This window comes from Amblyomma mixtum, chromosome 2 (assembly GCF_055824585.1).
Source record: "Amblyomma mixtum isolate Tamu chromosome 2, ASM5582458v1, whole genome shotgun sequence".
Classification (NCBI taxonomy): Eukaryota; Metazoa; Arthropoda; class Arachnida; order Ixodida; family Ixodidae; genus Amblyomma; species Amblyomma mixtum.
This window is the reverse complement of record NC_143013.1, coordinates 166,360,861-166,387,444: the sequence shown is the minus strand read 5'-3', so window position 1 is coordinate 166,387,444 and position 26,584 is coordinate 166,360,861. Positions and strand designations below refer to the sequence as shown.

The 26,584-nt window shown below is 49.5% G+C and overlaps 1 protein-coding gene across 1 annotated transcript; it reads left to right on the top strand.

The window, feature by feature from the left end:
* Nucleotides 1-250: 250 nt before the first annotated feature.
* LOC149361487 (uncharacterized) lies at nucleotides 251-9,010 on the top strand. Its single transcript, XM_089568092.1, has 4 exons — nucleotides 251-432; nucleotides 992-1,153; nucleotides 1,373-1,608; nucleotides 8,892-9,010. Exons 1-4 carry the CDS (start codon nucleotides 251-253, stop codon nucleotides 9,008-9,010), a joined length of 699 nt encoding a protein of 232 aa, XP_089424218.1.
* The last annotated feature ends 17,574 nt before the right edge of the window (nucleotides 9,011-26,584 follow it).

Here is a 26,584-nt window from a genome sequence, read left to right as displayed (position 1 = left end):
TACTTGGGGGAGGCAAGCGAGCCCGGTGTCCGGATTACGGCTTCAGCATAGGGCTCCGCGGCTCAAGTTTGCTAGCCATCTGGCGGCGACAATGTGAACTACTGGGGAGAGAAGCTGCCAGCGCGCGCCGCTGCGCGCCGGCAGACAAGTGTGTGCGCAGGCGATCCGAGGCCGTCCTGAGCGCAGCAGGGTGCTGCGGCGTCGCCAGTTTTGTGCTCTTGTTCGGCGAGCGTATTGTACAATTTGCACAATGGCAGAAGCGGCCCTACCTAAGCGGAAGCGGGGCCCGAAGTATTGCTGTGTTGTCGGCTGCCAGAATAGTGCTGAAAATACCAAGGGGCTCGATCCACCAGTAAAACTGTACCGATTTCCGGGGCGATGGTATGAAAAAGAAAGACTTGAAGCGTGGATCAACGCAGTGAGAATGGTTAGGTAAGTCCCTACAGCCATGCCGTGCTTTCGGCTGCGGCCGTTTGTATTTTGTGTTCGTTCGTTCATGTTACAAGCCGGTACTCAACGCTGAGCAGGCACGCGACGACTGCACTAACGATTACGGGTACTTGTTGCGTTCTCGCAAGCACAAGTGTAGTGGCTTTTGATTTATCGTATTGTTTTTTTTATGTGTGGCCGTCGTTGTTGCATGTTCGAACATGAATATGCTAGCGTGGTTTTACAAACATTGCGCTTTTAGGTGATTACAGTTAGGTGCTGTGAGAGCAGCTTTTATCACTTCTAACGCCCGAAACCAGCTCAGGCAGTATGATAGACGCCGTAGTGATAGAACATGCACGCTTGCTTTGTTTTGTTGCGAATTTATATCGTATTTTAACCTGTGAATGACACTCGTACTTAATATTATGCTGTACTCGAGGAGCTCGTGAATTCTTTGAGTTGGTACCTTCGGAACTTGCGCGATTTCTTCTGTGTCTGTGCGTGTGTTTGTGTGTGTCTTGGGAATTGCTAATATACAATACTATTCTTTCTTATGCAGTCCTGATGGAACTGTTTGGTTGCCTAAGGAGCACACACGAATTTGCAGCAGACATTTTGTAGGCAACTGCAAGAGTGACATTAGCCAACTTCCAGCCTACATCCCTACCGTTTTCCCTCCGATCTACAGAAAAAAAGCACCTGACAAGGAAAGGGCGCGAAGGTATGAAACGAAAAAGTGAAACTGCCAATGTAAAATGCAGCTTTGTGTTTTTAATAAGTTCTGCTTTTTTATTTGATACTTTCAGTCCCTTCATGGATTGTTACTGGGAGGGCATTCAAAATGGCAATGAGATGCAAATATAAAAATTAATTGCACGATGAGTTTGGCTGCACCCTGTTTAAGGTTGGTAGTAATGTTACTTTTACCGGTTCAGTGCAGGTGGCAAAGGCGTCTCAACCAGGCAATATCATCTAGAGAGCTCGGTGCAGGAAGTGAAAAGTTATCACGAAGTACAGACGATGAAGCGACAATGCATAAACCAGGAACCTCCATTACAGAGGACATTCACATGATGGATCTCAGCCATGCACCTCTGGAGATGAGCGCAGCTGCGGCTTCGACGATCAGCACAAGTGACTCGCATACTTCAATGAGTGTGTGTGGCGCAGGAGAAAGTCATTTCATTGCAAAGACAGCTGCTGTGAGGACACCTTTTAATTAGTGGATCATATTTCTGTGTATACAAAAAACGACACAAATTCAACATTAATTTTCTATTAATACTGCCCTTTCAACACTGTTCACATGTAGCACTGAAAACATTTCAGTGCAATACAACGTAGTCATTTATACATAATTTTTTTTCAGGCATGCCAAACCGGTTTCGTCGTGAATAAAACTAAGGCCACTGTACATTTCAGCGCTTGCGTCGCGCGCACGACACCCGTGGCTGGGTATCACTCGCAGCTAACTACGCGTTCACGCCGCAGGTTTAACGCCGCAGGTTTAATGAAGATTAGTCCACAAAACTTGTAGGCAGGCATGAAAACTGAATGAAAAAAAAATGAGGCGGCAGTAAGCCGAGTTTCGCAGTGATTTAATTCAGCCAACCTCGCAAGCGTCAGTGAATTTCCCAAGCAGCGACTAAAGCATCTGCCTCGTATTCGCCAGCACAGATGGATCGAGTGCGAGTCATTCATTGCCCTATTCATTGCGAGTCATTTATCGGTACTTACCTCGACGTACACGATGTGGTCGCTCACTTGCGATGTGCATTTCCCACTTAGCCGGGCTTCATCGTGGTCAATACTCTGCTCCACAGAGTATACATGCGAAATTAGCTTTTCACCTTTATTCAAGTCTGCTTTTCTGAAATATCTGTCAAGCTGAGCCACCTTTTTGTAGCCGCACTTAAGACGATACATGCTGACGCGGCGAGAGCTCGGCACGTGCACGGAAGCGAGCGCGGCTGAAAGGGCGCGCGCCAACGTGGATACCCCCAGTGTTTATTTTTCTGTCGGGAGATGGCGCTTTTGTCAAAAGCAGTAGCGCCACTCTGCGACGCTGCGGTTCCCTATAGGTGAGTGGTGCTGCGACAGGAGGAGGCGGGGGCTGGATGGCAGGACTGCAGCTACCTGCTCCTGAACAACACGGCGGATAGTCGGCGCAAGGGGGGGCGCGAAATCGGCAGTAGGGCAGATAGGGTCTGGAATGTGATGGAGAAGAGAACGCTGGCGGGCGACGTTTTCGCGTATAAAATCTTTGACGCGGTCTATGAAGAGTGATTGGTCAAAGGCGAGGGACCAAGGGCCAAGCCAGCAAGACTCTGGGTAGGCGCACCAGACTGCCGCGTAAAAGAGCGTTGCTTGCGCAACTCGTCAAAGGTTTGGCACTGCTCGATGGCGGCGCTTACGGAGGTGGGATTCTTCGCCAGGAACATTTGAAAAGCGTCATAAGCTATCCCTTTGAGAATGCTGTTAACTTTGTCAGTCGCGGAAATCGAAGGGTTGACGCGCTTACATAAATCGACAACTTCTTCAATATAGCTGGTGAATGTTTTAGCCGGTAGGTGGGCTCCAGCACGGAGACGTTGCTCGGCGCGGAGTATCCGCAGGGCGGGGCGGCCGAAAACGTCTGCAAAGCTTCCCTTGAATGATGACCAGGTGGGAAGGTCGGCTTCATGGTTACGAAACCATAAGTTCGCAACGTCTCTGAGATAGAAGAGGACGTTGCTCAACTTCACGGCTTCGTCCCACCGGTTGCAAGTGCTGACGCGCTCGTAGGAGGCCAGCCAGTCGCCGACGTCCTGGCGTTCGTACCGCTAAATGGGGAAGGGTCCCGCTGGCGTTGCACTCCGGAACAGAGGACGGTGAGTGGGATGGCCGGCGATGACTGAGTCGGAGTGTTTGACATTGTTTGTGGGGCGAGTAACGTTCCGCTCCAGGTTGGGCACCGAGACGGGGATCGAAGCACCTCCACCAAGTGTACAGGTGCGTCCTCGAAGCACAGTTCGGAGGCCGTTGATCGAAGAGGCGTCACGGTAGGCACATGCCCAGGAATCACTCCGGAACCACCCCCAGCACTTCGTTCACCTCTTCGTCGCACCGCGTGAACGGCAGCCGGTCGTTCCTATATATATATATATATATATAAGGAAAGAGATGAAGTACACTTCTTAGAGAAACATTTATTTACCGACGGTTTCGGACGGTGGACCGTCCTTCATCAGGGTAAGGTTGTTTGTGAACAAAGACGATCCACTTGCTCACGGCACCGCACACAGATGTCGAGGGAAAGACGCTCTCCTTTGGGGAAAGAAAACAAAACACGAAAAGCAAGACAGTGGCGGACAACGGTGTTCCTGCCGATTAAGGGGAAAATGAGGGCTTCGCAAAATATATATATATATATATATATATATATATATATAATAGGTTAGGGAAGTCACATTGAAAAACTTCAACGTTTCGACCAGGGACTGTGCTTTCTCCAGAATGATAATACAGTGCACGGACGCCTCTTCTTATAGCAGTGAACGTGGCACACAGAGGGCTTGAAAAAGAAAAATATCAATAAATAGAAAAAGATAAAAAATGAAGGAAATAACAAAACAATCAAAGAGAAAAGAGGAACACAGCCTAGACAGGAAACCCAAACGCCAAGATGGTCCAGCAAAGGCGCCGCTTGAAAGAGGTGAAAGAGGGAGGCGGGCTTGGACGGGCACACGACTAGTTCGGAAGAGGGAAAAAGCGTGGGGGTTCGCATATAGAGACCACATGGAAAGGTTTCTCATTTGCAGGAGTGAAAAAAAAGGACAAAAGAATAAGTAAATACAGAAAAAGGCACTGCGATGGCCAAACGAAACAAAAAAATAAACAAACACCCACACGCAGAACATGAACGCACAGAATACACATAATGCACACAAAGTTGTGTCACTGTTGTAGCATTTTTTAGGAGGGGATATGGGGGGAAATGTATATAAGCCCAAAAATTGAGTTAAAGACAGCGGCAGAGTGTTAGAAAGTGTACCAAAAAGACAAATTTCATCCCAGGGAACACCGCTTCGACTTAACACAACAATATTACAATAAATACAAATGCCACTCGAAATAATAGAGGCGCACAAAAAATACAGTTCAAGGGTAGAAAAAATGTCCTAAAAAACAAAGTTTACCCAAACGCAGAGATCAGCAACAACCAAACGATAATAATGCGATGAATACACCTGAGAGACAAGCGTCACAGAATTCGTGCTTAATCACAACAAGTATAATGTCAGTACCTCCACTAGAAATGAAAGTGTTAGATACAGAACAATGGTTACGCAACTGTCATCATAATGGATTTAAGACACAATATTTTGGATACAAAATAGTTCACAAGGAAAAGAAAAACAAGCAAACCATTGTAGGAAGATTTAGCCGGAAAGGCAGAAGAGTTTGCCAGGGCTTTCATTAATTCCAACAGACAAGGTGTTCAGTTTAAATATTAGATATGATTCACACGCTTTCCTGCCGTAATGTGTCTGGAAGCCAGATTGCAGTGTGGTGGCCTTGGACCATCCAAATGGATGCCCTTTTGTCGTTACGTGTTTTGAAAGAGGCAGATCTGGCAGTGAATCGGAAGGAGTTTCAGTTTGCCCAATATATTGACGACGGCACACACTGCACTCGAGAATTTAGACTACGTTGCTGGTGTCACAGTTAAAATCTCCTTGAATTTTGAATGAAAAAGACGACGCTGTGCTGTGAGCTTCTGTGACCTTATTTACCATTGGACAGAGTTTACAGCGCGGTTTATTGCAAGCTGTGCACCCTGAGACTTCACCGTTGTTTACTTTCGAGGAGGTTACGGGATCTTTGATATTTCTTACCCTCCGATATACGACACGGGGGGCTTCGGGAAGCAAGCGCTTCATTTTGTCGCTCTGAAGGAGAATGTTGTGATGCTTTCTGAGAATAGGATTAACATTTGGTGCTGATGGAGAGTAGGTTAATATCAGATTAGTTGGGTAGTTCGTCTGCGCAGTCTTGGTGCTATTTAGCATTGTACGTTGGTCTTGCGCTGCAGCTTTTTCAAGGCATTGTCGATATTAGACCTCGGGTAGCACTGTCGGACTAAATCCTTGCAGATTATCTCACAGTAGGAAGCGAAGTCCTCTTCACGCGAGCAGATGCGCTTAAATCTCAGAGTCTGGCTATATGGCATTTCTTTCATGCAATGTTTTACGTGGCTACATTCAAAATGCAAGTATTGATGCCTGTCCGTTGGCTTCCTGAACACGGAGGTGACAAGCTTGTTTTGCTAGATATGAAGTTTGGCGTCCAGAAAGCTCATCGTAGATGTTGAGTAGGTGTGGAAAAAGAGATGCTTCTGTGAGCATTATTAAAGTTAGCAAGGAATTTGAGTAGCTCTTTTTCACCATGGCACCATAAAGAAATATGTCACCTATAAACTTCCTATAAAAGAGGTGCCTGAAGTGAGAGCTCTCCGGTTATTGAGGTTCCAGAATGCCCATAAATATATTGGCATAATGAGGACCAACTTTTGTGCTCATTGATGTGCCACTAATTTGCACGTAGTGGTCGCCATGGAATTCAAAGTCACTTATTTCCAGCACTTGCATAATTAGGACCTACTTTTGTGCCCATTGATGTGCCCATTGATGTGCCCATTGATGTGGATGGCAGGACCATCAATGGTCCTGCCATCCACAGCTCTTTCCACTTTGAAAGCTCTGTAAGCATTAGCGACTGCCCTGATCCCATTCGAGTGGGGTATGTTGGTGTATAGGGACACGACATCGAGGGTAACGATTATGCAGTTTTGTGGAATCAACAGATCAATTTAGAAAGAAAATGTGTTGTGTCTTTCAAAAACGAAGGAAAAGGTGGTATGTCTCTGATTAAGCTGTCGAGAAAACTGGAAATCTTTTCTGACGTGATACCTATTCCGGAAATAATTGGTCGTCCTGGATTATTTTCATTACGTATATTTAGCAAAAGGTAGAACCTGCCGGGGATGGGAGAGAACGGAAGCAAAAACCAAGCGACTTTATCAGTTCTTTTGTTCTCTTTTACGAGGTCTTCTAGAATGGTTTGGACCAAGTGTTTGAAATGTGAAGTTGGGTCGGAAGCTACACTTTTGTAGAAAGATTGGTTGCTTAGCTGCCGCTCTGTCTCATTCTTGTAGTTTCTGGTATTCATTACGACAATTGCACCACCTTTGTCTGCGGGCTTTATGACTATGTCGGACCGTGTGGCGAGGGACTTCAAGGCAATTTTTTCTTTGTGTGAAAGATTTTTTCGGCAATGTGAGCGCCTTTTATATTCGGGCAGTATATCACTGTGCACAGCCTTTATGTAAAGATCGAGACATTTGTCGCGCTGTGGAGGTGGAGTCCAGCGCATAGTTGAAGGAAGAGATGTCCCACAGTGCTTGTTCTGAGACCTATTATCATTGTACTCAAGGAGCCTAAGGCGACGGGCAAAATTATCCAAGTCTTTGTAAAGCTGGAGCTCATTTAAGTTTCCGCTGGCAGGCCAAAAGCTCAGGCCTTTCGATAAGATGCTCCGCTCTTCGTTGCATAGGTCTGAATCCGAGAGATTGACTATAGTGACACCTTACATGTTTGTTTACTATCAGAATCATGTTCACTGTTAGCAGGATCTTCGGCTATGTTTATCATTTCTAGACTCTCGTTAGGCACAGCAATACCGTCGCGGCAGAGATTGTTTTGTTTTTTGGCAAATAATAGGCTACTTTTTTTGACTTTGAAGTGTTCCAAAGTGCGCATCTCGTTCTCTGTCAGAGAACTACATTGAAAAAATTATTTTCTTGTTGCAGCAAGCGATGAAGGCAAGATTCATCATGTTCTATCACGACATTCAAAAGCCTAATAGACGCGTCATTCAAAATCCCCCTCCATTTTGCCATGTGGCTCGGTGATAGTTCTGACACGGCTGGTTTCACATATATCCTTAAACACTTTGGTACAACATTATCTCTCTTGTAAGAAATTAAAGTACTGACATGTTGCTGATATCTTATTCTTTTTTCAGCAATTTTGCGACGCTTTAAAAATGTTCTAGAAAAATCAGAGCTGGAAAGTTCACTTGGGAGCACACAATGGGGTCAGTTTGAAGCACCCTGGCGGGCAACGTCCGACAATGATCTGCTACGCAGGTCGTAAGGGCGCTCTGCTGCTGGCGGCGGTGGATGGGGAGGTCCGGTGTCGGGCATCTTGGTGTCTTATTGCTCGGTGGTTCGCACGAAGCCTGGTCCAACCGCTGTGCCTGGCTACGTGCATCGGAGCGCCTCTATTATTTCGCGTGGCATTTGTATTTATTCTAATATTGTTGTGTTAAGTCGAAGCGGTGTCCTCTGGGATGAATTTTGTCTTTTTGGTGCACTTTCTGATACTCTGCCGCTGTCTTTAACTTCATTTTTGGGCTTATATACATTCCCCACATATCCACTCCTAAAAAACGCTACAACAGTCACACAATTTTGTGTGTATTCTGCGTATTCTGTGCATTCATGTCACCTCTGCGTGTGTGTGTTTATTTTTCTTGTTTATTTTGCCCATCGCAGTGTTAATTTCTGTATTTATTTATTTTTTTATCATTTGTTTCACTCCTGTAAACTAGGAACCTTTCCATGTGGTGACCATGTGTGAACCTCATCTGGTTTTCGGGGCTCACGTGCCACCGTGTGGAGACACTTAGGGCAGCCGCAACCTGTGCATCCTCGGGCTATCTTCTAAAGTCGCGCGGGGCCACACAGACGCGGCTAGAAGCTATACTGACGCACACAATTGGCAGCCACTTCACTTCTTTTGTTAACTACACCCACGCCTTTTCCCTCTTCCGAAATAGTCGCGTGCCCGCCCAAGCCCGCCTCGCTCTTTCACCTCTTTCAAGCGGCGCCTTTGCTGGACCGTCTTGGCGTTTGGATTTCCTGTCTCGGCTGTGTTCCTCTTTTTCCTTTGATTTTTTTTTCTCATTTCATTCATTTTTAATCTTTTTCTTTTTGCTGATATTTTTCTTTTTCAAGCCCTCTGTGTATCATGTTCACTGCTATAAGAAGATGCGTCCGTGCACTGTATTATCATTCTTGAGAGAGACCAGTCCGTGGCCGAAACATTGAATTAATTGGTTTAGTTTTGCAATGTGACTTCCCCAACTTATTATAAGTTTAGTCACTTGCCTTGAAGATTTTGTTATCCCTTATATTGCGATCATGGCACCTGAGAATGTCGAGGCGAAAAATATCACCTGGAAGTTCCCAAGCACCTCAAAGGCTACAGTAATAATCGGCGATTCCCAACTCAAGCATGTCCATAATCACTTTCATCTTGGGCGAAACGCGACTCCGGCCTTTATTTTTCAAAACGGAGCTACTGTCGAAGACGCAATGCACCTACTGGACTTCGTCCTTTGCACTGCCACAACAGTGGTGCTGCATGACGGCGCCAACGACATTTTGAAGCAGCCAGCAAGCACCACATCCCAGCGGTACCGGCAGCTGATCAGCACAATCAAGGAGAAGCGGCCGACCTTGAGCAAACTTTAAGCAACTTTGGTGCTCCCTCGATCTCCCAATCGCCGCACGGGTGCTCGTAACCGGCGTTTCAAGGAGCGGTGCAACCGGGAGGCTTGCAGGTTCAACGATCTTCTGCGCATGTACTGCCGTCGTACGAGGCGAGTCTTTTATATTGACCATGGGCTCCAATGGATTCCGACCGGCCGGGTTCTTGCTGCGGACGGCCTTCATCCGAGTTTCAAGGGCGTCGCCCTAATTGCGGGTCATCTGCAGCACATAATTCTACGGGTCGGCACGGACCCAGGCACAGTGGTGGGACCACGCTTATGCCAACCATTGAGCAATATGACGCCAAGATGGCCGACTCCGGACCTACCCCCTCCACCGCCGCCAGCAGCGGAGCGCCGCTACGACCTGCGTAGCAGGTCATTGTCAGACGTTGCCCGCCATGGTGATACAAACTGAGGCCATTGTGTGCTCCCAGGTGAACATTCCTGCTCTGAACTTTCTAGAACATTTTTAAAGGGTCGCAAAATTGTTGAAAAAAGAATAAGATATCAGCACCATGCCAGTACTTTAATTTCTTACAATAGAGATAGTGCTGTACCAAAGGGTTTAAGGATATATGTGAAACCAGCCGTGTCAGAAATATCACCGAGCCGCGTGGCAAAATGGAGGGCGATTTTGAATTACGCATCTATTAGGCTTTTGAATGTCGTCATAGAACGTGGTGAATCTTGCCTTCATCGCTTGCAGCAACAAGAAAAAGAATTTTTTCAATGTAATTCTCTCACAGAGAACGAGATGCGCACTGTGAAAGACTTCAAAGCCAAAAAAAGTAGCCTATTATTTGCCAAAAAATAAAACAAACTCTGCCGCGACGGTATATCTGTGCCTAACGAGAGTCTAGAAATGATAAACATAGCCGAAGACCTTGCTAAGAGTGAACATGGTTCTGTTAGTAAACAAACATGTAAGGGTGTCTGTATAGTTCATCTCTCGGATTCAGACCAATCCAACGAAGAGCGGAGCATCTTATCGACAGGCCTGAGCTTTTGCCCTGCCAGCGGAAATTTAAATGAGCACCAGCTTTACAAAGACTTGGACAATTTTGCCCGTCGCCTTAGGCTCCTTGAGTACTATGATAATAAGTCTCAAAACAAACACGCTGGGCCATCTCTTCCTTCAGCTATGGACGGGACTCCACCTCCACAGCGCGACAAATGTCTCGATCTTTACATAAAGGCAGTTCACAGTGATATACTGTCCGAATATAAAAGGCGCTCATATCGCCGAAAAAATCTTTCACACAAAGAACAAATTGCCTTGAAGTCCCTCGCCACACGGTCAGACATAGTCATAAAGCCCGCAGACATTGGTGGTCCAATTCTTTTAATGAATTCTAGAGACTACAAGAATGAGGCAGAGCGGAACCTAAGCGACCAATCTTTCTACAAACGTGTGACTTCCGACCAAACCTCACATTTCAAAGACTTGGTCGCAACCACTCTAGACCTCGTAAAAGAGAACAAAATAACTGATAAAGTCGCCAGGTCTTTGCTTCCGTTGTCTCCGATCCGCGGTAGGTTCTACCTTTTTGCCAAAAATACATAAGCAAAATAATCTAGGATGACCAATTATATCCGGAATAGGAACCACGCCAGAAAAGATTTCCAGTTTTGTCGACAGCTTAATCAGAGGGATAACACCAACTTTTCCTTCGTTTGTGAAAGACACAACTCATTTTCTTTCTGACATAATTGATTTGTTCATTCCAGAAAACAGGATACGCGTTACCGTCAATGTCGTGTCCCTATACACCAACATACCCCACTCGGATGTGATCAGGGCACTCGCTAATGCTTACAGAGGTTCCAAAGTGGAAAGACCAGTGGATGGCACGAGCCTTGAAACACTTCTGCATCTGGTGCTGCAAATGAATGACTTTGAATTCGATGGCGACCACTACGTGCAAATTAGTGGCACATGAATGAGCACAAAAGTTGGTCCTAATTATGCCAATATATTTATGTGCATTCTGGAAACTCAATAGCCGGAGAGCTCTCACTTCAGACCCCTCTTTTATAGGAAGTTTATAGGTGACATATTTCTTTATGGTGCCATGGTGAAGAAGAGCTACTCAAATTCCTCGCTAACTTTAATAATGCTCAGAGAATAATGCTTTTTCCCACACCTACTCAACACCTACGATCAGCTTTCTGGACGTCAAACTTCAGATCTCGAAAAACAAGCTTGGCACCTCCGTGTTCAGGAAGCCAACGGACAGGAATCAATAGTTGCATTTTGAAAGTAGCCGCGTAAAACATTGCAAGAAAGGAATACCATATAGCTAGGCTCTGAGATTTAAGCGCATCTGTTCGTGTGAAGAGGACTTCGCTTCTAACTGTGAGATACTCCGCAAGGATTTAGTCCGAAAGCGCTACCCAAGACAATCATCGACGATGCTTTGGGAAAAGCTGCTGCACAAGACCGCCGTACAATGCTAAATAGCACCAAGACATCGCAGACGAACTATCCAACTAATCTGATATTAACCTAGTCTCATTCAGCATCGAATGTTAATTCTATTCTTAGAAAGCATCACAACATTCTCCTTCAGAGCGACAAAATGAAGCGCTTGCTTCCCGAAGCCCCCCGTGTCGTATATCGGAGGGCAAGAAATATCAAAGATGCCGTAACCTCCTCGAAACTAGACAGCGGCGAAGTCTCAGGGTGCACACCTGGCAATAAACCGCGCTGTAAACTCTGTCCAATGATAAATAAGGTCGCAGAAGCTCACAGCCCAGCGTCATCTTTCTCATTCAAAATTCGAGGAGACTTCAACTGTGACACCAGCAATGTAGTCTACCTTCTCGAGTGCGGTGTGTGCCGTGCTCAGTATATTGGGCAAACTGAAACTCCTTTCCGATTCAAAATAAGTACCCACATAGCACATAAACGATCACTGCCAGATCTCCCTCTTTCAAAACACGTAACGACAAACGGCCATCCTTTTGGAAGGTTCAAGGCCACCATACTGCAATTTGGCTTCCAGACACATTTCAACAGCGAAGCGTGTGAATCATATCTGATATTTAAATTTAACACCTTGTCTGCTGGTATTAATGAAAGCCCAGGCAAACTCTCCTGCCTTTCCGGCTAAATCTTCCTGCAATGTTTTGTTTGTTTTTTTCCTTGTGGACTATTTTGCGTCCAAATTATGTGTGTTAAATCCATTATGATGACAGTTACGTAACGATTTGTTCTTTATCTAACACTTTCATTTCTCTTCGACGTACTGAGATTATTCTTTGGTAGAGAGAGGGTGCGGTAGATGGTCCTTGGCGATCACAAAATGAACAAGGGAGGGGAAAACCTCAGGTTGCTAGAGCCAACGTTTCGACAAGGGGACTTGTCTTCGTCTGGGCAAAGCGTTCATCATCGGCAGGGATTAAATAGGGCCTTCGCTCCGAGGAGGAAGGCCCCGGGGGTGGGGAAGAAAAGTGGTGTGGGAGGGGATGCGTGTCAGGAAGGGGAGGGAGGTGAATCATGATTCGTTAGGCTGCAATAGTGGAACAACTTATATCCGGGGGGTGTGTAATGAACAAAAGGCTTTGAAGGGGCTGCGACGGGGGAAGGGGATGAACCGCTGGGTGAACCTGCAAAACTCAGATAAAAGGATTAGTCAGCGTGGTACAGGGAAATGAGAACAAGGAAAAAAAAATAGGTTGGCACTGGAAGGAGAAAGGAAGGGGGGCATTTCCAAGGAAGGACAAGGCAGGGGGGGGGGATGGCTCGTGTTCAGAGAAAGCCAAAACGTGGGGGCGGAGGGGGTAACAGGAGTGTCATGGTTTCCGAGAACTGGTAGCAGGGGATTAGGAGAAAAAGAAGAGAAAAAAAAGGTGAACCAAGGGAGAGGGTGACAAGGCCGGAAATGGGGTGGAAGATATGACGTGGGAAGGGTGCAAGGAGCGACAGTATACTTATGTGAGGTTCTAGGAAATAGTCTGACCACGTACAAGACATTTGTTAATTTAAAATTATGCTGACCCTGGAATGTACCTGAGAGATTCCAGGTTTCCTCTGGACATGTTGATCCCTGTTGGTTGCAGTGTTTTAAATTTGTGGATTAGGAATGCTTCTCTGTATTTTCTGTCCCTAGTCGATTTGAAGCCTGACTGGAGAATGAACAATTTGAGTTCGTCGAATTTGTGATGGCGTTGATTAAAATGGGTCGATACTGCCTTCTGTTCATTCCGTGTTGTGTCAGCCTGGTGCCCGTTTAATCTGGCACTCATTGTTTGTCCGGTTTCTCCGATATATTGTTTCTGGCAGTAGGAGCACTGGAGCACGTAGATAATATTGGACGATGTGCAGTCAAAACTGGTCTTTATATCGAAACTGAAATCGCTTGCCGTACTTTTAACCGTAGTGTCCCTTTGTAAATGTTTGCATGTCTTGCATCTAGGTCGAGAGCATGAAGTTACTGTCGGTGGTGGTTTCTTACCGAGCCTAGCATGCACCAGGATGTCCCTCAGGTTTGTGTTGCGTCTGTATGTTACCCTTGGTGCGTCGGGAAATATTTTCTTGAGACGGTCGTTACCAGTTAAAATGGGGTGGTATTTCCGCAGGATAATGTTTATGTTTGGAACCGCGTTTGAGTATTTCGTTATAAGTGCAGGAGGTCGTTGACTGTTAGCTTTTGTTCGTTTTTTAAGAACTACATCTCGTTTCAAAGTGGTTGCTCGTTGGAACGCATTATTAAGGGTTGTCTGTGGATGGTTTCTGGTGATTAGTGTGTTTTTTAGCGAGTGGAGGTGTTTCAGGTAGTCATCGTCGTCGCTACATATTCTTCTTAGTCTCGTTGCCTGTCCTACGAATATACCTTGTTTGCAGTGTCTTGGATGATGGCTAGTGAAATCTAAGTATTGTTGTCGGTCAGTAGGCTTCCTGTAAAGTGTGGTTTTGAGCTTGCTATTTTCTAAATGGACGGTGGTGTCAAGGAAATTGACTTGCGTTTTCGAGGAGTTGAAGGTGAATTTAATGCTGGAGTGGAATGAATTGAAATGTGTGACGAATGCCTTCAGGGTCTCAGCCCCATGCTCCCATATCATGAAAATATCGTCTATGTACCGCAGGTATATGAGTGGTTTTTTTAGAAATGAATTTAGAAGTTTAGATTCTAGTAGCCCCATAAAAATGTTCGCGTAGGTGGGTGCGAAGGGAGTGCCCATGCTTGTTCCAAATACTTGAAGGTAGTAAGAAGAATTGAATTCAAAGTAGTTGAGTGTTAGTACCAATTCAAGTAGCGTGAGGTACACTTCAGTTTCGTGCGGGTGAGGACTTTGAGTTAGAATTTTTAAGAGTGCGTCGATATCTTCATTAATGGGAATATTTGTGTACAAAGCGGCGACGTCAAGTGTGACAAGTATGCTATCTGCTGGGATAATGGAAGCGTCATTCAGAGACTCTATTATGCGAAGAAAGTGCGGTGTAACCTCGACAAAGGAAGGGAGGTGGGTGGGAATATCTGCAAGATAGTTGTTCAGGAAAATTGATAAGTTCTCTGTGGGCGTGTTATTGTTTGAAACGATAGGTCTGCCGGGGATATCTGTGGTAAACAAGTCTTCTGCGGAAACCTTATGGATTTTGGGAAGTAGGTAAAAGCGTCCTGCCTGTGTGTTTAGCGGATTTAAGAAGTGGTAATCGGACTGCGTGATTAGTTCTCTTGATAGTAAGTTTGCCAGTTTGTTCAGAATCAATTTGCAGAACTCTGAAGTGGGATCTGAATCTAATTTCTTATAATGACAAGGGTTGTTAAGTTGCCTAAAAGCTTCTTTTTTGTATTTTTCGGCTGGCAGGATAACTATGCTACCTCCTTTGTCTGCAGGTTTAATGACTATATCGGTTCTAGAAGCTAAGTGGTTAAGAGTAGCCTGTTCCGTTGGGGTAACGTTTCTGCGTTTTCGAGCTTGCTTTGTTTGGTCTATAATTTCTTTCGAGACAGATTTAATGTACAAGTCTGTCTTGTTCTGTGAATTCTGTGACGAATTCTGTGACGCTCGTCTCTCATGTGTATTCATCGCATTATTATCGTTTGGTTCTTGCTGATCAGTCCGTTGGGGTAAACTTTATTTCATAGGACATTTTTTCTACTCATGAACTGTATTGTTGTGTGCCTGTATTATTTCGATTGGCATTTGTATTTATTCTAATATTGTTGTGTTAAGCCGAATCGGTGTTCCCTGGGATGAAATTTGTCTTTTTGGTACACTTTCTAAAACTCTTTCGCTGTCTTTAACTTTATTTTTGAGCTTATATACATTTTCCAACATATTCCCCCCGTAAAAATGGTTGAACAGCGACATAATTTTGTGTGTATTCTGTGGATTATGTGCATTCATGTCGCCTCTGCGTGTGTGTGTCTGTTTTTGCACTCCTGCAAACGAGGAATATTTCCATGTAGTCATCATATAAGAACCAAATCTGGTTTTCGGGGCTCACGTGCCACCGTGTGGAGACAGCGCAGCCGCAACCTGTGCATCCTCGTCCTATCTTCTAAAGTCGCTCGAGGCTACACAGACGCGGCTAGAAGCCATACTGACGTAAACAATTGGCAGGCACTTCACTTCTTTTGTTAACCACTCCGATGCTTTTGCCTCTTCCGAACTAGTCGCGTGCCCGCCTCTGCCCTCGTCTGTGCCTACCATTTCTCGTCGTTCGGTGTCCCTGATATGCTCTCCGATCAACAACAGGATCCTTGGATCAACTGCCTCCTCACCTTCCTGTCTAATCCCTCGCCACTTTCTTCGTCCCGGACTCCTCCTCGCCAAGCCCACCATTTTGCTGTTCGCGATGGCCTCTTATACCGGCGTAACTACCTCTCCGACGGGCGGAAGTGGCTGTTGGTGATTCCTCGCCACCTTCGTGCTGCGATCTGCGCCTCTTTCTACGCCTATCCACAATGCGGCCATGCCGGTGTATTGAAAACGTATGCTCGCCTGCGTCTGCGCTATTACTGGCGCGGTATGTACCGCTTCGTAAGTCAGTACATTCGGTCATGTACAGCCCGCCAATGTCGCAAGAACCCTCCCCGCCACGACCCGCTCCATTGCAGCTGTTAGCCTGCCTCACCCGCCCATTTGACCGCGTCGGCATCGATCTTTACGGTCCGCTTCCAACGAATTCGGCTAACAACCGCTGGGTCATCGTGGCCGTTGACCACCTAACCCACTCTCCAATCTGCTACCGCACAGGATGCTCCTGCTTTCATCCTCCACCGTCTTGTTCTTCGCCACGCAGCCCCGAAAGAACTGCTCAGTGGCCGTCGCCGTGTTTTCCTATCGGAAGTCGTCGCGGCGCTGCTAAAGGAGTGCCAAATCGTTCATCCCTCTACCAGCGCCTATCACCCACAAACCAACGGCATTACTGAGCGGTTCAACCGCACACTCAGTGACATGCTCGCGATGTACGTTGATACCGCCCATTCCATTTGAGACAAAGTACTTCCTTTCGTAACCTACGCCTATAATACGGTTACGCAGACAACGACGGGATTCTCCCCTTTCTTCCTCTTATATAGTGGAGAGACTACATGCACCATGGACATCATCCTTCCCTACCATCTTGTGCCTTCCGAGACCAAGTCCCTTTCCGAAGCTCACATGTATGCCGAAGAATGTCGACAACTTGCGCGCTCTTTCACCACACAGCTCCAGAGGCACCGTCGGGACCCCTCGGACCCTCCCGTGTCATATCCTTCTGGTGGGTTCGTTTGGCTCTGGGTGCCTTCCTCTACTCCCGGCTCCTCCGCGAAACTAATCTCTCGCTATCACGGCCCTCACCGCGTTCTACAACAATCTTTTCCCGTGAATTACATAGTTGAGCTCCTTGACCCAGCTCCGGATAACCGTCGCAGGGCGCGTGACACTGTACACGTCGAGCGTCTTAAGCCCTATTATGACCCGAGAATTCTTTCCTCAGCGTAAGTCGACAGGATGGCTCCTTTTAGCCGGGGAGGTAGCTGAACTGGGAACGACCGGCAGCCGTTCACACGGTGCGACGAAGAGGTGAACGAAGTGCTGGGCTGGTTCCAGAGTGACTTCTGTGTGTGTGCCTGCCATGACGTCTCTTCGATCAACGGCCTCCGACCTAAGCTTCGAGGACAAACCCGTACAATATATATATATATATATATATATATATATATATATATATATATATATATATCAAAATTATTTCTTGGCAACTGATTGATTAATATAAGATAAAGTCACCAGAACTTGAAAAACATAACAAGAATTAGTTCCCGACGTTCAGGCTGGTGGACCAGCCTTTTTCATACACTAGAAAAAGGCTGGTCCTCTAGCCGAAACGTCATTAATCAACCAATCAATTAATCAATCAGCTGCCAAGAAATAATTTGTGATATATATATTGAAGAGTGGTTTTTTGGCACGTTGAAGCGCCGGCAACGAACACCCGGGCGCAACTCGTCTAGGAACCAGCGAGGCGAGGGCCCAGAACACAAGCGGCAGTTCTCCAGCACAAGCCTTTCACGAGCGGCGCTAGCGCTTCGTCGTCGTCGGTGGCGGTGCTGAATCATCATCTTCATTCCAACTGCCCCGGCGGAAAGAGGGAGCCATCCTGGCGACTCAAGGCGAGGAAACGACGAGAGGGCTGTAATAAGGCTTCAAGCGGCTGACATGTACGACGTCGCGACCACGGCGGCGATGGTCCAAAGAAGGTGTCACCGGTTCGGTGATATAGTTCACTGGTGACGTACGCTCTAAGATGCGGTAAGGACCAGTGTGCTTGGCCGAAACTTTGGACGCAGCCGGAACAGGGAGCCAGACGATTGATCCAGTGGAGAAGTGTGTAGCGGGCGTGTCTTGGTCCGACTCCTGTTTCCGGAGCCCTTGACGTTCGGCGGTGAAGGAGCGAGCCAACTGGCGGCACTGCTCAGCATGGCGGGTAACGTCCGAAATAGAAGTATATTCTGAGCTGTCGGGGTTGTAGGGAAGGATTGTGTCCAGCAGACAGGAAGGCTCGCGCCCAAATAAAAGAAAGAATGGGGAAAAGCCGGTGGTTGCCTGGGATGCGGTGTTATATGCATAGGTCACGAACGGAAGAACTTGATCCCAATTAGAGCTGTCGGACCTAATGTACATGGCGATCATGTCCCCAAGAGTACGGTTGAATCGTTCGGTGAGGCCGTTGGTTTGAGGGTGGTAAGCGGTAGCGGTACGGTGGACTGAGTGGCACGCATTGAGAAGCTCGCGAACAACTTCAGACAAGAAAACACGGCCGCGGTCACTGAGAAGTTCTCGCGGAGTGCCGTGACGCAGGACAAAGTGATGAAGAAGGAAGAAGGCGACGTCGCGAGCAGTACCCGCAGGTAGGGCAGCGGTCTCAGCATACCGATTGAGGTGGTCCACGGCGACTATAATCCATCGATTCGCGGCGGTCGTGAAGGGGAGCGGCCCATATAGGTCGATGCCCACACGATCGAAAGGGCGAGCCGGGCACGGTAATGGCTGTAACGGGGCAGTCGAGGGTCGAGGTGACGACTTCCGCTGCTGACAGGCTGTGCAGGAGCGAACGTATCGACGAACAAAGTTGTACATTCCCCGCCAGTAGTACCTCTGGCGTACTACGTAGGTTTTTAACGTAGGTTTTTAACGATCCAGCGTGAGCGCTTTGAGGGTCGGCGTGGTAGTGCGCACAGATCTCAGACCCAAGATGGCGGGGAATCACGAGGAGCCACTTTCGGCCGCCCGGACGATAGTTGCGGCGGTACAGGTGATGGTCGCGGATGGCGAAATGGGAAGCTTGGCGACGAAGGGCCCGAGGGAAGGAGGACGTAGAGTGCGCACGAAGGGCATCCAGCAAGGAAGAAATCCATGGATCCTGGCGTTGTTGATTGGGCATGTCGATAGCAGTGAGCGCTGCGAGTGGGGAATCAGATACGAGGGAAGAGGGCGCAGGAGAGGGCAGTGGCGAGCGTGACAATGCGTCGGCGTCGGAGTGCTTGCGGCCCGACCGGTAGACAACGGTAACATCGAATTCCTGAAGACGGAGTGCCCAGCGGCCAAGGCGTCCTGAGGGATCTTTGAGGGAGGCCAACCAACACAAGGCGTGGTGATCAGTAACGACGGTGAACGGGCGGCCATATAAGTAAGGGCGGAATTTTGTGAGAGCCCACACTACGGCCAGACACTCCTTTTCAGTCACGCTGTAGTTCGACTCTGCTTTGATGAGAGCACAGCTGGCGTACGCAACAACGTATTCAGGAAATTCGGGCTTGCGCTGGGCCAGGACAGCAGCGAGGCCAATTCCTCTTGCGTCGGTGTGCACCTCAGTAGGAGCACCGCGGTCATAGTGCCGAAGAATAGGGGGTGGCGTAAGACGACGACGGAGCGCAGCAAAAGCTTCATCGCAGGCAGAGTCCCACGTAGACAGGTCGGCGGGACCATTGAGGAGTTTCGTAAGGGGCGCGACGATAGAGGCGAAATTAGGGACAAAGCGCCGAAAATAGGAGCAGAGGCCCACAAATCGGCGCACCTGTTTCGTAGAGGTCGGTTTAGGGAATTCAGCCACAGCCCGGAGTTTGTCAGGATCAGGTAGGACGCCATCTTTGGATACGAGGTGGTCGAGTATTGTCAGTTGCCGGACGCCAAAGTGACATTTCTTGAGGTTAAGCTGATGGCCAGCACGGGTGAGGCAGCTCAATATCTGGCGCAAGCGCTGCAGATGCGTCGGAAAATCGGGCGAAAACACAACAACATCATCCAAGTAGCACAGACAAATGTTCCACTTGAGCCCGCGCAATACATTGTCCATCATTCGTTCGAACGTGGTGGGAGCGTTACACAGACCGAATGGCATTACGGTGAATTCATATAGGCCGTCAGGGGTAACGAATGCCGTTTTAGGACGGTCGGACTCAGACATGGGGACTTGCCAATAGCCGGAACGGAGATCCAGAGAGGAGAAGAATTCGGCGCCTTACAAGCAGTCGAGGGCGTCGTCAATACGGGGTAGCGGGTAGACGTCTTTGCGCGTAATTTTGTTGAGCCGGCGATAGTCCACGCAAAATCGTATCGAGCCATCCTTCTTCTTCACCAGCACCACTGGGGATGACCAAGGACTGGCAGATGGGTGAATAATGCCGCGTTGTAGCATGTCGTCCACTTGCTCAGCGATGAGGCGGCGCTCGGGAAGTGACACATGGTAGGGGTGCTGGCGGAAAGGAGTATGGGTACCGCTTTCAATGTGGTGCTCGACATTGGTCGCACGGCCCAAAGAAGAGGACTGGTGGTCAAACGATGAGCGAAACTGGTTGAGCACGGCAAAAAGCTGCGCGTGTTGAACTGTGTCGAGGGCGGGGTCAATAGAGCGGTCGAAAATGTCCGAAGGCAGTGGGTGATCGGGAGTAGGGCCACGTGGGGTGAGGGCAGCGATGTCGGGACTGGAGGAGGTCACATCGGCGTCCAAGGAAGTAATCAAGGTAGCGGTTTCAAAATGGCCAAGGCACTCGCCACGGAGCAGGGAGAAGGCAGAGAAGGAGGTGTTAAAGACGAGGATGGCGACAGCACCGTGTTGAATGTCGATGACGGCGAAGGGAACAGAGAGGCGTCGGCGAGAAGCAAGGATGGGGGAAGGCGTGAAGAGAACGGTGGCGTCAGAAACAGAGGCGGCGCAAACAGGGACAAGCACAGCATTGTCAGGGGGAATGTGAGTATCCTCGGCGACAACAAACTTAGCATCACGGCGAATGGAACGCTCGTCGAAGGGCGCATCACAGAGCATAGAAAAGACGACATGCGCACGGGCGCCGTCAATGACGGCGCTGTGGCGGGATAGAAAATCCCAGCCAAGATTGACGTCATGGGACCTTGCACGGAGAACTAAAAATTCGACAACATATAATACATCGGCGATGAGTACGCGTGCTGTGCAAGCGGCAGACGGATTAACGGGCTCGGCGCTAGCTGTACGGAGGGAGAGTCCAGAAGATGGGGTGGTAACTTTTCGAAGCGAACGGCAGAAGTTTCTTTAATGACAGAAACGGAGGCCCCAGTGTCCACAAGCGCAAGTGTTTTGACGCCGTCTACAAACACGTCAAGAAGATTCGGCGGTGAAAGGCGATGACTTAAGCAGGGCGATGATAGCACAGTTCTTGCCCCAGAAACTGCGGCTGCTAGTTTTCGGAATCGGCGGGGACGGGGCGACGCCTCATGGGCGACAAGGAGCGGCGGCGAGGGGAGGGCGAGCGGTGGGAAACGTAAGGCGGGCGAACAAGCGCGCGGTCAGGTGAGGCCCCTGATGCGGTGGTTTGAAAGGTGCGCGAAAGGTGCGATCTGTATCGCTGTAGTCCGGCAGGGGGTGGAGAGGCGCAGGCAGAGTACGTCGACATAGGCGAGCGACGTGGCCTGGAAAACCGCAGGCGTAGCAGATCGGTCGGTTGTCAGCCGTGCGCCAAGGATTGAAGGCAGCGGGCGCGAACCGCTGTCGGGAAACAACAGGCGCAGGCACCGCTGGAGGAGCATAGGCATAGGCCTGCGGCCGTGGTGGTCTTCTGACAGCCTCGGCATACGTGAGAGGCACGGGTGCGGGCGCAGGGGGCACGCTTACTGGAGGGTCGTAGCTTAACGGGGCGGCAACTGGGGTGGGCTGGATCGGGAGTAGACCGGCCTGGGGAGCCAAAGGTGCCGGTTGCCGAAGACGGCGGGACGGCCGAAAACCTCCGCAAGTTTGCTCTTGAAAACGGTCCAGGTGGGGATGTCGGCCTCGTGCTTTCGGAACCACAGGTTCGCTACGTCGCTCAGGTAGAATATAACGTTGGTCAGTTTGACGCTGTCATCCCAATTGTTATGGCGGCTCACCCGTTCGTATGATTCCAGCCAATCTTCTACATCCTGGTCGCTGTGGCCGCTGAAAACAGCGGGATCGCGCTGCCGGACGGCACCGGAGCAGATGACGGGCTGCGGCGGGGGCGGGGGGGGGGGGGGGGCGTGCTGTTGACTGGTAATGGACATCGGGATGGTGCGACTGCGAAGGTCCACGGTGATGGGGAACGGTGAACGCAGAAACCTCCACCAAATGAAGAGTGGTTTATTGGCACGTTGAAGCGCCGGCAACGAAGACCCGGGCGCAAGTCGTCTAGGAACCAGCGAGGCGAGAGCCCGGCACACAAGCGGCAGTTCTCCAGCACGAGCCTTTCACGGGCGGCGCTAGCGCTTCGTCATCGTTGGTGGCGGTGCTGAATGATCATCTTCATTCCGAAAAAGGCTGATCCTCCTGCCTAAATGTCATTAATCAATCAATCAATTATTCAATCAGCTGCCACGAAATAATTGTTGATATATATATATATATATATATATATATTGTACGGGTTCGTCCTCGAAGCTCAGGTCGAAGGCCGTTGATCGAAGAGACGTCACAGCAGGCACACACCCAGAAGTCCCTCTGGAACCAGCCCAGCACTTCGTTCACCTCTTCGTCGCACCGTGTGAACGGCTGCCGGTCGTTCCCAGTGCAGGTACCTCCCCGGCGAAAAGGAGCCATCCTGTCGACTTACGGGGACGAAAGAATTCTCGGGTCATAATAGGGCTTAAGACGCTCGACGTGTACAGTTTCACGCGCCCTGCGACGGTTATCCGGAGCTGGGTCAAGAGGCTCAACTATGTAATTCACGGGAGAAGTTTGTTGTAGAACGCGGTAAGGGCCGTGATAGCGGGAAAGTAGTTTCGCGGAGGAGCCGGGAGTGGAGGAAGGCACCCAGAGCCAAACGAGTGCACCAGAATGATATGACACGGGAGGGTCCGAGGGGTCCCGACGGTGCCTCTGGTGCCGCTGGAGCTGTGTGGTGAAAGAGCGCGCAAGTTGTCGACATTCTTCGGCATACATGTCAGCTTCGGAAAGGGACATGGTCTCGGAAGGCTCAGGATGGTAGGGAAGGATGATGTCCATGGTGGATGTAGTCTCTCGACCATATAAGAGGAAGAAAGGGGAGAATCCCGTCGTTGTCTGCGTAACCGTATTATAGCCGTAGGTTACGAAAGGAAGTACTTTGACCCAGTTGGAGTGGGCGGTATCAACGTACATGGCGAGCATGTCACTGAGTGTGCGGTTGAACCGCTCAGTCATGCCGTTGGTTTGTGGGCGACAGGCGCTGGTACAGGGATGAACGATTTGGCACTCCTTTAGCAGCGCCGCGACGACTTCCGATAGAAAAACACGGCCACGGTCACTGAGGAGTTCTTTCGGGGCTGCGTGGCGAAGAACAAGACGAAGTAGGATGAAAGCAACAACATCCTGTGCAGTAGCAGATTGGAAAGTGGGTTAGGTGGTCAACGGCCACGATGACCCAGCGGTTGTTAGCCGAATTCGTTCGAAGCGGACCGTAAAGATCGATGCCGACGCGGTCAAATGGGCGGGTGAGGCAGGGTAACAGCTGGAATGGAGCGGGTCGTGGCGGGGAGGGTTCTTGCGACATTGGCAGGCTGTACATTACCGAATGTACTGACTTACGAAGCGGTACATACCGCGCCAGTAATAGCGCAGACGCAAGCGAGCATATGTTTTCAATACAACGGCATGGCCGCATTGTGGATCGGCGGGGAAAGACGCGCAGATCGCAGCACGAAGGTGGCGAGGAATCACCAACAACCACTGCCGCCCGTCGGAGAGGTAGTTACGCCGGTATAAGAGGCCAACGCGATCGGCAAAATGGTGTGCTTGGCGAGGAGGAGTCCGGGACGAAGAAATTGGCGAGGGATTAGACAGGAAGGTGAGGAGGGAGTTGATCCAAGGATCCTGTTGTTGATCGGAGAGCATATCAGGGACACCGAACGACGAGAAATGGTAGGCACAGACGAGGGCAGAGGCGAAATCGCAAGGCATTCGTGAACGGGAAACTGCATCGGCGTAGGAAGGCTTGTGTCCAGAGCGATAAATGACGTGAATATCAAATTCCTGGGGACGTAAAGCCCAGCGGGCAAGTCGGCCAGAGGGATCTTTGAGGGAGGACAGCCAGCAGAGAGCTTGATGGTCGGTGACGACATAGAACGGCCGGCCGTAGACGTAAGAGGGGAACTTGGCAATTGCCCAAAAGATGGCGAGACATTCTTTTTCGGTGACAGAATAGTTAGATTCCACCTTGGTGAGGTTGCGGCTGGCGTAAGCGGCAACATATTCCAGATGGCCAGACTTCCGTTGGGCAAGAACTGCGCCCAACCCCTCACAATTCGCGTCAGTGTGAATTTCGGTCGGACAGTCTGGATCAAAATGGCAGAGTACTGGGGGCGAGACCAGGGGGCGACGTAAAGTGCTGAATGCTGCATCGCAAGCGGGAGAACAAGACGATATATTCGGGCTGCCGGCAAGAAGCTGTGTTAAAGGTGCAATTATACAGGCGAAATTCCGGATGAAACGGCGGAAGTAGGAATACAAGCCTATAAAACTGCGAAGTTCTTTTAAGGTGGTCGGTTTGGGAAAGTCAGCGACGGCGGGTAGTTTGGCAGGGTCAGGAAGAACACCATCTTTGAAGATGACATGGCCTAATATCATCACCCTCGTGGCACCGAAGTAACATTTCTGCAAATTTAGTGGGAGCCCGGCAGCAGTAAGGCACGTGAGAACACTCTGGAGGCGCAGTAAATGAGAAGAAAAATGTTTGGAAAAACGACAATGTTATCCAGATAGCACAGACACGTTTCCCATTTGAGCCCACTGAGAATATTATCCATCATTCTCTCGAATGTGGCTGGCGCATTGCATAGGTCGGATGGCATGACATTGAATTCATACAGGCCGTCCTGGGTGACGAAGCCGGTTTTCGGCCGGTCAGCGGGAGCCACCGGGACTTGCCAGTAGCCAGAGCGTAAGTTTAAGGACTGAAAAATGGATGTGGCTTAGCTTTGTTAAGCCCGGTAATTGCGAAAGCAATATCCGTAGCTACGCCATGGTTGAGCTGGTAGTGTTCCTGGTGGTGGTGCTTGTGGTTAGACTTGTGGGGATGCATCGGTTATACAACCCAATCCAACCCAATCAAATCCAATCCAAAACAATCCAAACCAATCCAATATGCTAATATGATAGCTACCGGCCTCGCTACGCGACGAACTCAAAGTGCAAGTAGTATTGCTTTCGCAATAAAATACTCCGCTCCTTGCAAGCAATCTAATGCGTCGTCGATTCTGGGTAGAGGATAAACATCCTTGCGAGTAATCTGGTTGAGACGATGGTAGTCCACGCAGAAGCGGACGGAGCCTTTTTTTTTTCGTCGCCAGGACAACAGGAGAGGCACAAGGGCTGTGAGAGGGCGGTATGATGCCGCGCTGTAACATATCGTCGACATTGTCACGGATGACGCGGCGCTCTGTGGGCGATTCGCGGTACGGTCGCTGGCGCAAGGGGGCGTGCGAGTCTGTGTCGATTTCTTGAGAGACGCAAAAAGCACGGCCCAAAGAAGGTTGGGAAAGGTCAAAATACGTGCTGAAGCGCTGGAGCAGTTTCATTAGCTGGTCACGTTGAGCGGGCGGAAGGTCTGCAGCGATGGCGCGATGAACGACGTCGACGGGAAGCGGATCGGGCGTGGTGGCACAAATGTCCAGGAGAGCAACCTCGGGACAGGCACGGTGATCGGAGAACTCGTAGGCAAGAGCAGGGTCCAGTTCTTCGATACGACTGAGGCATTCGCCGCGAAGGAGAGGGGAAGGGCAGGGAAAAGGGTTGGAGACATAAATGCCACAGTGACCATCGGAAATCGTCAGAACGGCGAGAGGAATCAGAAGGCGGTAACGGCGGGTGGCAGCTGTGGTGGGTGTGAAGAGTACAGGGCTGGTGAAGGAAGAGGCCAGTAGGAGTGGGCCGAGGGCAGAAGAGAAGGGGGGATGGCGGTGTCGGCAGCTACGAGAAGTTTAGCGGAGGGCACAGGCAGGTCGCACAAGGAAACGTTACACACGGAAGATAGCGCGAGTTTAGCACGAGCACAATCAATCACTGCACGGTGGGTTGAGAGGAAGTCGCATCCTAGGATGACACCGTGAGAGCACGCACTGAGGACAACAAACTCGATGAGATCTGCTACGTGTACCGTGCAGGCTGCGATGGGGTGGTTGCACTGTGATCTGGCCGTACGGAGCGAAAATTCATACAGGGGCGTCGTCACCTTGCGAATTTTGCGGTGGAGAGACTCACTAATCACAGACACGGCAGCGTCGGAGTCACCGAGCACGTGAACAGGGACACCTTCGACAATCGCCTGAATCACGTTGGCGGGAGGAAATGGAGGACTTGGTGAGTTTGCAAAAGACGCAGTTCTTGCCTCCGGTATTGCGCCAGTTAGTTTTCCTCTCGGAGCGGTTCCTGTCGCCGAAGCATTAGGGAAATTGAACGGCGGCGAGGGGAAGGCGAGCGACGACTAGAATACTGGGGGCGAGGCATAGACGAGCCACAAGAGCCATTGGTCAAGAGCGGCTCATGATTGTATCCGTACGGGTGCACAGCCTCCGCAGAGCGCGGCAAGCGCTGACGGCAGAGACGTGCAACGTGCCCTCGAAGCCCACAAGCGTAGCAGATGGAGCGATTATTGGC